This window comes from Gekko japonicus, unplaced genomic scaffold (assembly GCF_001447785.1).
Source record: "Gekko japonicus isolate JY-2015 unplaced genomic scaffold, Gekko_japonicus_V1.1 scaffold386, whole genome shotgun sequence".
NCBI lineage: Eukaryota > Metazoa > Chordata > Lepidosauria > Squamata > Gekkonidae > Gekko > Gekko japonicus.
Window position 1 is genome coordinate 94479 of NW_015163100.1, and position 14974 is coordinate 109452.

Here is a 14974-nt window from a genome sequence, read left to right on the forward strand (position 1 = left end):
CTCCTCTGTGAGGGCAGATCTGCACATCCCCCCCCCAATAGCTAGCAATCCAAAACAGTCCAGTGGAGCCTGAGCGGTGGGTGTTGCCTTCTGACACACTTCCGGTGATGTCAGGGGTATGTGGCATATGCAAATAAGTTATGCTAATGAGTTATGCTAATGAGTACCTGCACCTCTTTTCCTAAGAAATAACCCCTGCCAGCCCTAATACATAACACAGGGCTTTTGATACCGTTGGTCTGAAGACATTTCGGTGCTAATGATCTATCGTCATGGGCGGCCCTGCCATGATCTCCGTGTTACCCTACAACACAGCAACCCTCTTAAGGCACGCCAGAGAAGAAACATATGGGCGCTGCTTTAAGGCCGATTATAGCACCTCATACTGCGAGTTCTGCTGGGACTCCTTTGATGCGGACTTGGTGTAAGGCAGGGTACAGACGTCACGGCATCCTGGCTGACGTCATCTCAGAAAACCGGGATGGGTGATGCTTTAAGGCCGATTATAGCACCTCATACTGCGAGTTCTGCTGGGACTCCTTTGATGCGGACTTGGTGTAAGGCAGGGTACAGACGTCACGGCATCCTGGCTGACGTCATCTCAGAACACCGGGATGGGTGACGTCACGTCGCCTCATTCCCCCCCCAGACCAGGCTGAGCTCAGCCGCCGGCCCGGATGTGTCCCGGAACCCGCGAGGCAGCGCTTAGTTTCCGCGGGGACCCCGATCGCGGACGGACCAGGAGGCCGGACTTCAATTGCCGGCGCTCCCGCAGGTGAGGGCAAAAGGGGGGGGGGTCGTGAGTAGAGGTCGGAGGTCCATCGGTGGTGGTGTGTGTGGGGGGTCACCCTTCCTCTCTGCTGCTCCCTGGGAGGGGAGGGGCCGGGTTGGACTTGCCAGCAATGCCCCCTCCAAGCTGTGGGGTCTTGTGAGCAAAAATCCTACACTGTGAGCTCCTGGCATTAAAGTTGTGAGCGGACGATGTGGCTGCTGCATACATGAGTTTGCTCTGGAGTCCTCCTTTCTGAGCTAGCCGGAGGCTAAAAACCTGTGAGCTAGCTCATACTAACTCGGCTTAGAGGGAACACTGTTGCCCAGTCCCCCCGCCGCTGGTCTGGGGGGGGAGGAATGCCCCCTTTCCTGCCTCAGGAGGGGCACTTGGGTGAGGGGGGGGGAGAACCCGCAGAGAGCACCTCCGGCACTGAGCAGGCGAACACCCCACCCCACCCCCCAGCAGGCGTGGTTGCTCGTCCCTTGACTGGCCCCTGTCCCAAGCAAGGAAGGAGGAGAGGGAAAGGGCTGGGCTGCTGAAGAAGAAGAGATTGGATTCGTACCCCATGGCCCTTCACTACCCAGAGGAGTCTCACAGCGGCTTCCAAACTCCTTTCCCTTCCCCTCCCCACAACAGACACCCTGTGAGGTCGGTGGGGCTGAGAGAGCTCTGACAGAAACTGCCCTTTTTTCAAGAACAGCTCTTGTCAGAACTACGGCTTGCCCAAGGTCATCCAGCTGGGTGCAAGTGGAGGAGTGGGGAATCAAACCCGGTTCTCCCAGATTAGGGTCCGCACACTTAACCACTACACCAAACTTCTGAGATTTCAGAGGTGCCTTCTGGAAGGAGGCGTTTATTCACTTTGGAGGAGGGTGGGAGAAATGACCCCCCCCCCAGGGGGCAAGGCTGGGGGGGTGAGGAAGATGGCAAATCTCATCCCCCCCTTCAAGGCCCCCCCCCCAGAAGTGCCCTGATGCTTCTGCTGCCCCTTTCTGTGCAGGGCTGTGGTGTTTGTCGTATTTAGCCCAAGAGTTCTTAATAACAACCATTATGAGACACACAGCAGTGTAATTAAAGCTCACAGGCAGAGAGAGAGTTTTAAGGCGGAACAATGGAAATGATGGGGGGAAACCACACATGAGGAAATAGATCCAGGTGGGTAGCCAGGTTGGTCTGAAGCAGCAGAACAAAGTTTGAGTCCAGACTGGGCACCTTTAAGAACAGTGAAGCTTCATTCTGTGTATAAGCTTTCATGTGGATGCACACTTCTTCAGATACAGTGAGTGTGAAGCAACAGGACAAAGTCTGAGTCCAGGGGCACCTCTAAGACCAACAAAGTTTAATTCTGGGTATAAGCTTTCACGGGCATGCACAGTTCTTCGGATACCTTGAATAAAACTTTGTTGGCCTTAAAGGTGCCACTGGACTTGAACACAAGGAAATGTGAGACATGAGTTGGGGCCACCGTCTTTTGCTGCCTGCAGTGGACTTCGGTAAGGTATCGCAGCCACCCAGGCCAAACGTATAAAATGGTGGTTGTGCTAATTCCTTGTCAGGTGAGGAGGACTGGTGACCCATTTGTTGGCCCTCTGTGTGAAGCAGGATGCTGGACTAGGTCCATGGGCCTGATCCCGCAGGGCTCCTCTTATGTCCATTTAACAGTTTGCATTTGTTGGTTCTGTGTGAGCCTTTGCCTACCTCTGCTTCCTGCCGCCGCCCTGCCCCCCAAGCATTTTTCTCCCAGAGGAACTCCAGGCCCAGAAATAACCCCACAGCCCTGGCAGAATAACAGGGTAAGAGAAGTAGTTTGAGGGTGGAAAGTGCTGGTAGGGGAAGGGATCCTCTTATGCTTTAAATAGGAAGGTGTGGTTACAGAAGGAGGCTGAGTGGGATGAAGCTGTGAGCCAACTATAGCCTTGGCTCAATGGTTCTATGTTTAGGATTATATTCTATTGAGACATTTCTAGGTCCCCTGTAGTTGCCCGGAATGTTCCTTAAAAAGCCCCTAGCTCACACTAGTTGTGTGTGTGTGTATAAAGTGCTGTTGAGTCGCAGCCAACTTACAGTTACCCTGTGGGGTTTTCGAGTCCAGGGATAGACAGAGGTGGTATGCCATTGCCTACCTCTACATAGCAACCCTGCACCTTCTCGGTGGTCTCCCATCCAGGCAATGTTCCCTCTAAGCTGTGGAGTCTAGTGAGCAAAAATTCTACTTTGTGAGTTACTGGCATTAAAGTTGTGAGCAAGCAATTTGGCTACTGCATAAATTAGTTTGCTCTGGAGCCATTCTTCCTGAGCTAAGACAAAAATGTGTGAGCTGGAGGCTAAAGAACTGTGAGCTAGCTCACACTAACTCAGCTTAGAGGGAACACTGCATCCAGGTAGACTTATGGTGAACCTGTAGGGGTTTCAAGGAGAGAGATGTTCAGATTAGGTTTGCCATTGCTTGCCTCTGCGTAACAACCCTGGACTTCCTTGGTGGTCTCCCAACCAAGCACTAACCAGGGCTGACCCTGCTTAACTTCCGAGATCTGGTCAGAATGGGCTATCAGGCCATTGGGGAGTTCGGGCTCCTTTGCTGTAGCCTCTCTTTATCTTTGAATCACCAGTTGCCCACAGTCCTGACAATGGGTGACACGAGTTTATGCTGGAGCACTGGTAGCCTGTACATTGTGTGCTCCCAGGAGTCTCTTCTTCAGACATTGTTATGACAACAGTGGATGCATTTATGAGGTACCTTTATTCCCCTTTTTCTGTAAATTCACCTGGACACAAGTGAAGACCAAAACAACACATTTTGTTTAACAGAAAAAACAAGGTATTGGACAGCATACAAGTGTGGAATGTTTCAGCTGAAATAAGTAAAATGACTCTCAGCTGCAGCCCAGCAGTTACAGTCTTCCCCCCCAAGGGACTGAATGCTTTGTAAATGGGACCTTCTACAGCAGGTCAACCCAAGGAGAGTCTTGCTTCCCTTCCTCAGCAAGGTTGCCTCAGGTTAGGAGGTCGACTGGACCTGGTTGCCCAAACACAGGTTCCCTCAAAGGGGTCGGCTTCTCCCCTTTCACCTCACAGCCCCCTGCCTTTCAGAAGCCACCCAGGTAGATCTGGGGCTCCTGGCTTTTGCCGGGGTGCTTATTTATCACCTAAAATCAGCTTTCTCGCCGAAGCCTACCCACTGGACCTACACAACACAACAGTCACTTGGGTGGAGGGAGTAAATTGCATGGTCAGCCTATACCTCCTCAGTCCCTCTTTGTATGATGGCCACCCACCATCTTTACAGTCTACACCAAGCCCCTGGTAGAGCAGACCATTGCAGCTCTTACAGAAAATAAAAGGAGCACTGTCTAATGGACAGTGGGTGAGAAGGTGCGTGCTGCTTCGTTGACCTTCCTTTGGAGTGTTTTCTAATGCTTTGCCTACTCTTATTTCCGTTGTCCAAGAAAAAACAGACTTATGGCTTTAAATCTTGGACCACAGACAGATGTCGCATTGCTGCCCCTCTTCCCCAACACCGAGCATGTCTTGTCCTGCTTCTGAAGCTGCCAGACTCCCCCAGGATAGACGCAGAGCTCAGGAGGAGGAAGGGTAAAAGGCGGTTGGAGGCTTATGTCTCTGGGCAGCTATGACTTCGAGGCAGTAGCTGGCCCCCTGTTACTTCAGCCTTATGCTTTACCTCCCTAGGGTCAGGTCGGTGTTCTCTCTGGAGAGGCCAATGGAGATGGGTGGCAAGTTTCTGCTCCTCAGGCCTTGGCCGATGCTCCAAGCTGTGGAGTCCTGTGAGTGAAAATTCTACTTTGTGAGCTCCTGGCATTGAAGTTGTGAGTGAGCGATTTGGCTCCTGCATCAATTAGTTTGCTCTGGGGCCCTCCTTCCTGACCTAAGACAAAAATCTGTGAGCTGGAGGCTAAAAAACTGTGAGCCGGCTCACACTAACTCAGCTTAGAGGGAACAATGGTTTTGGCCTTCCGCTTTGTGTTCCTGAGGATTGTGGAGCAAGAATATGGAGTCGATTATTAAGTGCTCACACAGTGATGTTCCTGAAGGAGCCCTGCATCCGTACTTTGGCCTTGCCTGGTGGCTCCGCTTGCTTCATCACTGATCCTAGTGCTGGAATGATGTGAGGTCCGCCTTTGCTTTGCCTGCTCTTTAGAAATGTCACTTCTCTTAGGGAGCATGTGGGAGCGAGTGAGACAGGATCAGCTTTAGGTTTGCATTCTCCTGGCTTCTGCAGCGCGTTGCGTGAGGTTCTGTTGGGCATGCTCTAGAGAGTTATGGCACTGGTTTCAAGTCTTTGTTGTGGGGGTGAATCATTATTATTATTATTAATAATTTCATTTATACCACGCCTTTCTCCCCAACAGGGACCCAAAGTGGCTTGCATCATTCTCCTCTCTTCCGTTTTATCCTCACAGCAACCCTGTGAGGTAGGCTAGGTACAGCACTCTACACTGGCAAATTATGCAACAGTTTTACAGATCCTTTCGCATGTCAGCCATGGGTCCCCACCAGTGCTCCCTCTAAGCTGTGGAGTCTTGTGAGCAAAAATTCTACTTTGTGAGCTACTGGCAATAAAGTTGTGAGGGAGCGATTTGGCTCCTGCATCAATTAGTTGGCTCTGGAGCCTTCAATCCTGAGCTGAGACAAAAACGGGTGAGCTGGAGGCTAAAAAAATTGTGAGCTAGCTCACACCAACTCAGCTTAGGGGGAACACTGGTCATGCCACCCAGTCACATCTTAGTCCAGAAACATATAGCCACATTCACATCCAGTAAATCATGCACTTCCAATCCACTTTCAGTGTTCTTTGCAACTGGATTTTACTGTGTGAATGGCAAAATCCACTTGCAAACAGTCGCTGAAGTGGATTGAAACCATATTATTTAGCGTATGTGAAAGCGACAGTATGTGAGTGCATGTGCACCTCATCCAACACAGCCCAGTTGCTGAGTTCAAGGACTTTTTATTTGCACCCGTTCCAGCCCTGGACTGGCTCCTCGCATCTCAGCCTCCCCGGGTGCATCCAGGGATTCAGTGCTGGCATGAAAATGTGCTGATGTGGTGGGTGCCGGAGAGGTTGATGTAGCCCTGTGGAAAGAGCTGGAATCGCCTGGACCACATACCTGCAAACAGAATGTGGTGACACATCGCAGCAGAAATGCATAATTCCACGCGTCCCTTGATAGAGCCGTGCATCTGGCCATCTGCTCTCTAAGCTTCCAGTCCCCCCACAAGGCTCCAGCTTAATGTTGTTCTTGAGCACTTTATGCCGACAGATACTAGCCCACCAAAAGTTAACATTTTATATCTCTCGTATAATTTTGAAACAGTTGGACTTAGCAGCATGACAGGGACCATTATTCCAAGCCCAGAGCGGTAGTGCTTATCTGGCTGAATGCAGCTGCAGAAACCCAGCGTACGCGTCAATGATAACAGTGAGAAATTGGCTAAATTAAAGAAATTGAGCCTCAGGTTTATATAGTAATGTGCCACCAGCCCCATAAAGTGGATTAGACTCCCCTGCGTCCCCGTGGCACGTGTCAAAAGGGAATTAGGCACCCTTTTGCAAGCGGAACGGCTAAAGAGTGCCAAAAAGTAACCTGTGCCAAACAGACTTGCGTGTGTGTGCCCTTGGTGTGTATGAATCGGAACAGAAGGTGTCGTGTAAATCCTTGGAGGATCCAATTCCAGGGTAACAACAGGCACCTCATTGGAATGTTTGTCCCATTATGGCATGGCTCCCTGCATATGGAAGATGCTCACACTCCCAATTAGCACCCCTCTTGACGGCTCTCACACATACCTTAACCAGCAAGAATCTGGCAGGGGAGAGGGGGGGGCGTTCAAAGTCAGGAGAAGGTGAGCTTGGCTTGTAGGGTTATAACAGATGAAAGGAAGTGCTTCTTCACCCAAAGAGTAATTAACACATGGAATTCACTGGTGCAGGAAGTGGTGGCAGCTACAAGCACAGACAGCTTCAAGACGAGACTGAATAAACATATGGAGCAGAGGTCCATCAGTGGCTATTAGCCACAAGGTATAGATGGAACACCCTGTCTGGGACAGTGATACTCTGTCTTCTTGGTGCCTGGGGGGGCAACAGTGGGAGGGCTTCTGGAGTCCTGGCCCTGCTGGTGGACCTCCTGATGGCACCTGGTATTTTTGGCCACTGTGTGACACAGAGTGTTTGGACAGCTGGGCATTGGCCTGATCCAACATGGCTTCTCTTATTTTCTTATGTCTGGGGTGGTGATGCTCTGTCTTCTCGGTGCTTGGAGGGGCAACAGTGGGAGGGTTTCTGGAATTCTCGCCCCGCTGGTGGACCTCCTGATGGCACCTGGGTTTTGGCCACTGTGTGACACAGAGTGTTGGACTGGCTGGACCATTTGCCTGATCCAACATGGCTTTTCTTCTGTCTCCCCCCCTCCCCCTTTTAAGTCGGCTTCTAGAGAGGAAAGGGTGAAAAGGGGCAAGCTGCCGCCATCCAATGTGTTCTTCCTTCTCTGTTGGTGCAGGACACGTTTGGTTGAAAACCCACAGAGTATCTTCTTTGAGCCAAGTTGAAAAAGCAGGTGTCGTTGATGTGGGCAAATTTCTGGGTTTTAGCTTAGATATGAGAGAGAGAAGGGAAGGAGCTTGGTGTGTGCGCCTGTGCACACCTTTATGACAGGACTGGACTTTGCCGTAAAGCCGCACCTTGTTCCGTGATGCAGAGACTCTCAAAAGGCTTTGCGTTTTAAGCCGAGCTTTAATTGCAAGATGGTTATAAACGGCTCTATAAATCCCTTCAGCTCCCTGTGAGCACACCCCGCCCCGGCCAGCCTTTCACCTTTCCTCCACTCAGGCTCTGTTTAGGCTTTGAGCTTATAATATCCTGTGGCTTTGTCTCCCCCCCCCCCCAATGAATCCCCTGGAAGCTGGGAAGCGCTGCAAGCCTTCCCCTTCGGCTTTCTGTTCTGTGCCAGTGCTCTCTGCTGGATTATTTCGCTTCTTCTGCTTTTATTTCTGTGGAAAGGGTGAGCCCTGCTTGTCTCCTGTACATCCCTTCACATCAGTTTCAATGCCTTTGAGGCTTACCATAAAGACATAAGAAGAGCACTGCAGCCTCAGGCCAAGGGCCCATCTGGCCTGGCATAGCGGGCAGCTACGAGAGTAGAAAGCCACCCAGCAGAGGGCGAGGGCAATAGTCCTTCCCCGCTGTTACTCTCCTGCAGCTGAGGTTAAAAGGTACGCTGCCTCTGAACATGGAGGTTTCATTTGGCCATGGTCTACATATCCCCCATGCATATGTCGAATCCCTTCTCTGAGCCTGCTAAGTCACTGGCTGTTTCCGTGTTTTGTAGCAAGCAAACTCCACATGTTTAAATAAAGGCTTAACTTTTTTAAAAAAGGTTTAAATAAATACTTAGGTGCTGTGGGACGAAGCGGTGTGAGTGTGACACGGCAAGGTTTTGTGGTTCTCGGGCGTGTTCCGTACCAAACCTGTCTGTAGCCCAGGCAAGGTAATGTCTTCATTGGGCCAGTGAACGCTGAACGTGGAGTGTGCTTCCTGGCCAGTTTGGGGGAGGAGCCCTGAGCCACTGAGCCAGCCAGTGATGCCGCCACGACTGCACCGTTCTCACGAACCGGGCCTGAGGTGACGTGGTTCTGCAGCGTGCGTGTTGCTCTTCGTTTGCCAGGACGGAGGCTTGTGAGGCTGTCTTGAAGACTGACCCCTTCTCCTTCTGACATCAGAAGAGCCCTGCTGGGTCAGACTCAAGGTTCCTCTACTCCAGCCTCCTGTTTCTAACAGTGGCCAGCCAAATGCCACGGGAAGCGGAACACTGGGCAACGGCCCTCGCCTGCTCCCCCTGCGCCTGGCATCTGACCCTCGGAGGCCTTCTGCCTCTGGACCCATTCAGCCATCGCGGCTAATAGCCAAACCCATCCTCTCTAAATTCCTCCCACTCCTTTGGGTGGTGTCTGCCACCACATCTTGTGGCAGTTTGTTGTCGTGGTTAAGTGTGCGGACGCTAATCTGGGAGAACCGGGTTTGATTCCCTACTCCTCCACTTGCACCTGCTGGTGTGACCTTGGGTCAGTCACAAGCTCTGGCACAGCTGTCCTTGAAAAAGAGCAGTTTCTGTCAGAGCTCTCTCAGCCCCACCTACCTCACAGGGTGTCTGTTGTGGGGAGGGGAAGGGAAAGGAGTTTGTAAGCCGCTCTGAGACTCGGAGTGAAGGGCGGTGGGTATAAATCCAGTCTCTTCTGCTTCAGTCAGTTCCCCATGTCGATTTGCCCACTGTAGGAAGCGATACTTCCTTTCATTTGCACTGACTCCTTTGCCTGTCAGCTTCACAGGGTGACCCTGAGTTCTACTATTGTGGGAGAAAAATTCCTCTCTGTCCGTTTCTTCATGACCTGCATAATTTTATTGACCTCTGTCAAGTCACCCCCTACTTGGGCATCATGTGGACTATCCCTCTGGTTATAATCTAGGAATATTCACACAGGATTCTTTGATTTCTTCCTCTAGTACTGCATCTGGCCCAGAGTCTCGGCGGAAAAATGTTACCCTCGTTGAAACTGTCAAGCAGGAGCTGCTCAATCCAGTTTCTTGCTTGCCGCCTTTCCCTTTGGGAAAGACACTCCTCCAGGCTCAGGAATACATTCTGCGTCCACAAAGGCCTACATACCAGCAGGATAGTTTATTATGGGCGAGTTGCCCCGGTCTTCACCAGAGCCTTGGCCTTTGGGGAGAAAGTTGCCATCGTTGACCAGAGTGGCGAGCACACCTACAAGGACCTGTACTCTCAAAGCTTCCTCTTGTCCCAGAAACTCTGCGGGATTTTGGGGTGCTCCAGCGGAGACCTGAACGGTGAGCGGATTTCATTTCTGTGTCCCAACGATGCTTCCTATGTAACCGCCCAGTGGGCTGCATGGATGAGTGGGGGCGTAGCCGTCCCCCTCTACAGGAAGCACCCCGCTTCAGAGCTGGAGTATTTCATCAAGGACTCTCGGAGCGCTCTCCTGGTGGCGGAGGAAAGCTACGTGGCGAAGATGGCACCCACTGCAGAGCGGCTCGGAGTGCCCGTGGTGCCCCTTCCGCGCTCTGGGAAGTGTTCACCGACTGACGAGTCCTCTTGGGAAGCCAGGTGTCCCATTTCGGAGTGGAAAGGCAGGGGAGCGATGATCATTTACACGAGCGGCACCACTGGAAGGCCCAAAGGAGTCCTCAGCACCCACCAGAACGTCCAGGCTGTGGTGAGTTCGTGGTTCACCTGCTGAATCAGGCCTCAGACGGGTGCCTGTTTTGGATGGGCAGCAGAGGAAGAAGGGGAGGAGCAGGAGCTTAGAACTCAAGAGGAAATTGGAGTAACATCTGGAACTGAGGTCTGTCAGTGGCTCTTAGCCACAAAGTATAGATAGGAACTCTCAGTCTGGGGCAAGGGATGCTCTGTATTCCTGGTGCTTCAGGGAAGGGGGAACAGTGAGAGAGCTTCTAGTGTCCTGGCCCCACTGCTGGCCCTCCTGATGGCCCCTGGTGTTTTTGGCCACTTTGTGACAGAGTGTTGGACTAGATGGGCCACTGGCCTGATCCAACACTGGCTTCTCTTATGTTCTTATGTTTGGGGCAAGTGATGCTCTGTATTCTTGGTGCTTGGGGGGGGGGAGCAACAGTGGGAGGGCTTCTGGTGTCCTGGCCCCACTGCTGGCCCTCCTGATGGCCCCTGGTGTTTTTGGCCACTTTGTGACAGAGTGTTGGACTAGATGGGCCACTGGCCTGATCCAACACTGGCTTCTCTTATGTTCTTATGTTTGGGGCAAGTGATGCTCTGTATTCTTGGTGCTTGGGGGGGGGGAGCAACAGTGGGAGGGCTTCTGGTGTCCTGGCCCCACTGCTGGCCCTCCTGATGGCCCCTGGTGTTTTTGGCCACTTTGTGACAGAGTGTTGGACTAGATGGGCCACTGGCCTGATCCAACACTGGCTTCTCTTATGTTCTTATGTTTGGGGCAAGTGATGCTCTGTATTCTTGGTGCTTGGGGGGGGGGAGCAACAGTGGGAGGGCTTCTGGTGTCCTGGCCCCACTGCTGGCCCTCCTGATGGCCCCTGGTGTTTTTGGCCACTTTGTGACAGAGTGTTGGACTAGATGGGCCACTGGCCTGATCCAACACTGGCTTCTCTTATGTTCTTATGTTTGGGGCAAGTGATGCTCTGTATTCTTGGTGCTTGGGGGGGGGGAGCAACAGTGGGAGGGCTTCTGGTGTCCTGGCCCCACTGCTGGACCTCCTGATGGCACCTGGTGTTTTTGGTCACTGTGTGGCAGAATGTTGGACTGGATGGGCCATTGGCCTGATCCATCATTGGCTTCTCTGGTGTTCTTATGTAGAGTAGTTCTGTCCCCTCACTCTTGGGGATAGCCAACACCCACCCATTTAGGTTACCCAAGCAGGCCTCTGCCCCCGGCACCTCTCTTTTCACACTGCTCCTGCTGGGTCCTTTTTTTCTGGAGGGCAGAGGCAACCATTGCAGCCCTTCTCCAGTTGTGTTGCGATGAGATGTCTTCTTAAAAGGCATCCTGAAAAGTCTGTTCTGCTTTTTATCTGCCTATCCCCAAGGCGGAAAAAACCCATTAGCTCCCTGAGCCAAAAAGGATTAGAAGTCTGGAGTCTGCTGGCTGCCACTGCCGCTCAGGATCTGTGCCGGCAACAGATCAAACCGCACCCTTCGGGATGCAGAAAGCCCAGGCGGCCTGACTGCAGCTGATCAGAGAGCGCCCCTTTCACCATTCATCACGCACAAAGTGAACATTTCCGTCATTTGTGAATCCCGATAAAGAAACGGGGCTCGCTTTCTTCTCCATCGGCTGCAGTCACTGCATTCTAACAGCAGAAAGGGTCGGCCACGTAAATTGTGTGACATGGCTGCTTTTCTTGTGGCTCTTGGGAAGCTGCTCCCTTGGCCGGGTCTTGACGGAGGGGCGATACTTTTCAGACCAGCGCTCAAAACGCCCAAGGAGCTAATCCAGATGCAGGCTCTGCTCAAGGCTAAAGTGGAGGCATTCGGAGTGGGGCTAGTAGGACCCTGGCAGAAGGGTGTCCTGCAGGCACAGGGAGGGTGGAGGGGGAGAGGTCAGCTAAGGCTTGAAGGACAGAGGCAGGATCTGAAATAAGGCAGGAATGAGGTGCGGGAGGAGTTAGGAGCCACTCCTCTATTCGGAAAGGGGACAGAAAGTTTAACTTGCAAAACATGGGTTTGAACATTCGTCCTCCTCGTCATGCGAGGGAGGGTAGCAAGGATGTCTGTGATCAGAGCTGTGCAGCAGACCCTCCAGAAATTCTGCAAGTTCTTTCCCAGTTCCCCATACATGGCTCTGTGTGTGTGTATCCAAATAAGCAGGTATCCAAATAAGCCAGGTGGCTAAGGTTTTTTTGGGGGGGCAGAATGTCATCTAGGCCTCTGTGTAGCCCTGGCTGTCATGGGAGTGGGGTGACTCTGGAATGTTAAGTTTCTATTCTGCTGTGTCTTCTGTGTTTCTGTTATCTCTCCTTGACCCTCAGTGCCTGGTGTAGTGTTTCTCCTGGGAACCAATGCCCGTTATTTCGGCGGGCTTCTACCTGTCCCCTGATTGGCCCTGGTCCATCAGGAGCCTCCTTGAATGATGTATAACTGCTTGCTTCGCGCGCTCTTATTCAGTTCTAACACAAAATGGTTAAGATATCTGCATACTATCAACTGTCTCAATAAACTTTACTTCTTTGGATGAAAGCTGTTGGGAACTGATTGCTGCAGGAGTCTGACAGTGTGTGTGTGAGAGAAAGAGAGAGAGGGACAGAGACACAGAGGGGGGGGGGGGGGGGGGGGGGGTGAGTGGTGGTGGAAGGAAGCAAGGTGGTGGGGAAAGATGGGCCATGCCAGCCAGTGGGGGAGGTGGAGGTGGAGGGAAGAGTTCTTTGGGTGCTGTAGTAATAGGACTAACTTTCCAGTGCTACTAATTTCTAACTGTTTTCTCCTCCTGCTGGCTTATGGAACATCACTGGCACCAGCTGTAATCTGAAGTCCTGTATGCACCCCCCCAAAAAAAACCCATCTCAAAACAAATAGAGGCTGTACAGCAGCGCTCTGTGTGTGTTTGATCCTCCGTACCACCTTTTCCTTTTCTTCCCCATGTCCTTCCAGATAACCGGGCTGGTTGATAAATGGCAGTGGACCAAGGATGACGTGATCCTCCACGTGCTCCCTCTGCACCACGTCCACGGGGTGGTCAACAAGCTGCTGTGCCCACTCTGGGTTGGCGCCACCTGCATCATGCTCCCCGAATTCAGTGCGCAGATGGTAAGCTTGCCGGGATTGCGGGCTGCTGCTTGTCTTCGCGATGCGGTGGCGCTGGGGATTTTTTTTTTTTAAGCAGAGCCAATGATGGAAGGGAGAGGTCCTCCGGCCAGTCTTGTGAGCCTGTTCACCTTGGGTGCGGAGAATTTTCTCCAGGTGAGCAAGCAGGCAAGCCTTTGTAATTTTTGTAAGTGACCTTTTTCTTCTTCCAAAGTGTCAGTGTGCTTTAAGATCTGAATCCAGTCGCAAGTTGGAAACCAGTGTGATTTTGGGAGTACGAGCTTCCAAGAGTCAAAGCTCCCTTCATCGGTGTGCTTTAAGTGGCTGAGAAAAGTAAACTGTGTGCATGCTAGCTAGGAAAAAGCCCCATGGGCTAGTAGCTGTCGTGGAGTCATCTGTTTCTATTTATACCTTCCTTCCATTTTTAGGAGAGAAACTCAGGGAATAAATACAAACGAGACTCACAGATTGGTGGCAGCAGGCCAGGGGTGGGTGGGCTGGGCATGTGTTTCTTCTATGAACTAGTTGGCCCCTGTCATCACCTGAGGCAGGTGGAGGTGGATGTCCCAGGCAGGCCGGTGAGGGGAGCTGCATTCTCCTACCCCTCCTCCTTATTTGCAGAGCTGCCTGACTGTCCCGGATGTTCAGAGCAGGACTGCAGACTTTGGCTACCCAAAGACACCTCGCCAGTCTCTTGGGGGATGCTGAGATGCAACGCAGCTGGCCATTGCTACAGTTGGCTCCAAGTCCATGACTTTCCAGCGCCAAGGAAATGGGAAGCAGAAATGTCCAGCATTGCCCTGCATTTTCCTCCACATTCAACGCAGCTGGCCATTGCTACAGCTGGCTCCAAGTCCATGACTTTCCAGCGCCAAGGAAATGGGAAGCAGAAATGTCCAGCATTGCCCTGCATTTTCCTCCACATTCTAGGAACGAGCAACCAATCGGCAAAAGGCTCACCACCCATGCCTTGCCAGGTCTTTTTTGGGTACCTTTCAGCTTTCTAAGTAAGAGTCTCTCTGCCTTCCGATGGCTCTTGTTGCTCTCATTTGGCTGTGCTGCGTGCTGAGGGCCTAGGGGCCTTGAAGTTCCTGCTACCCCTGGTGAGACTGGCCGGCTGCTCTTGCCATTTTGCAGTCCTGTGTCACTCTCTGGCTTGAGGGTGCTCTGCACAGGTCAGTCTATCCCCCTCTAGTGAGCTGAGGAGCTTGAGTTGGTTGGTGCTTTTGTTTCCTTCTCTCTGTCCGGGAGTACAGACATGACAGTAATCCCTCCTAAGCAGGAGTTTGAATGGGAGGAACCAACAGAGGAGCAGGCAGTGCCACTGCTTCTGGCCAGTCTTTGTCTGGATTTGTTCCCCCCACACTTTGGAGAGATTTGCCGGGCTTCAAGATGGGCTCCTTCTAGCCGTTTTGGTGCCCTGTGGTAATGGGGTGACGAAGGAACTCTCACCGTGCTTGGCCTCTCCTACACCCCCCCAAGTGGTGTCCGTGTTTCCACCCGTCCCTGCGACAGCATGGATTCTGTGCCAGATGCTGAGATCATGGCTTTGGGAGAGGAGGCAGCTTTGATGTGTGCTGCCTGTCCCCGGAGATGGTGCCACAGAGGAGCAGATGAAAAGCGTGGCAGCGGCCCTCTCATCAGCGCTTGTGACGCTAGAAGGTGGGGAAGGAGATGAAGAGTCTCGAGCATTTGGCAATGCATTTGCACCCAGGAGCCATCACGAGCCTCGATATTGAGGCCCGGGGGGAACAGCGTCTCCAGGAATGGCAAAAACTCTGTATCTATTATCGACGTTCTCAGCCAAAGCAGCTGCTACCGGGTGGCAGAAGAGAAGAAGACCCCTCTCTTAAGATTGTAGCCATGACACTTACTCCCTGTTTCTC

At 52.2% G+C, this 14974-nt stretch overlaps 1 protein-coding gene across 1 annotated transcript in view; it reads left to right on the forward strand.

The window, feature by feature from the left end:
- Window positions 1-728: 728 nt before the first annotated feature.
- ACSF3 (acyl-CoA synthetase family member 3) overlaps window positions 729-14974 on the forward strand; it is an 84075-nt gene continuing 69829 nt past the window's right edge. The window contains exons 1-3 of the mRNA XM_015406729.1: window positions 729-775; window positions 9291-10018; window positions 12936-13091. Of these exons, the coding sequence (XP_015262215.1) occupies window positions 9323-10018; window positions 12936-13091 (852 nt within the window). The 5' untranslated portion in view covers window positions 729-775; window positions 9291-9322. The remainder of the gene's footprint in view (window positions 776-9290; window positions 10019-12935; window positions 13092-14974) is intronic.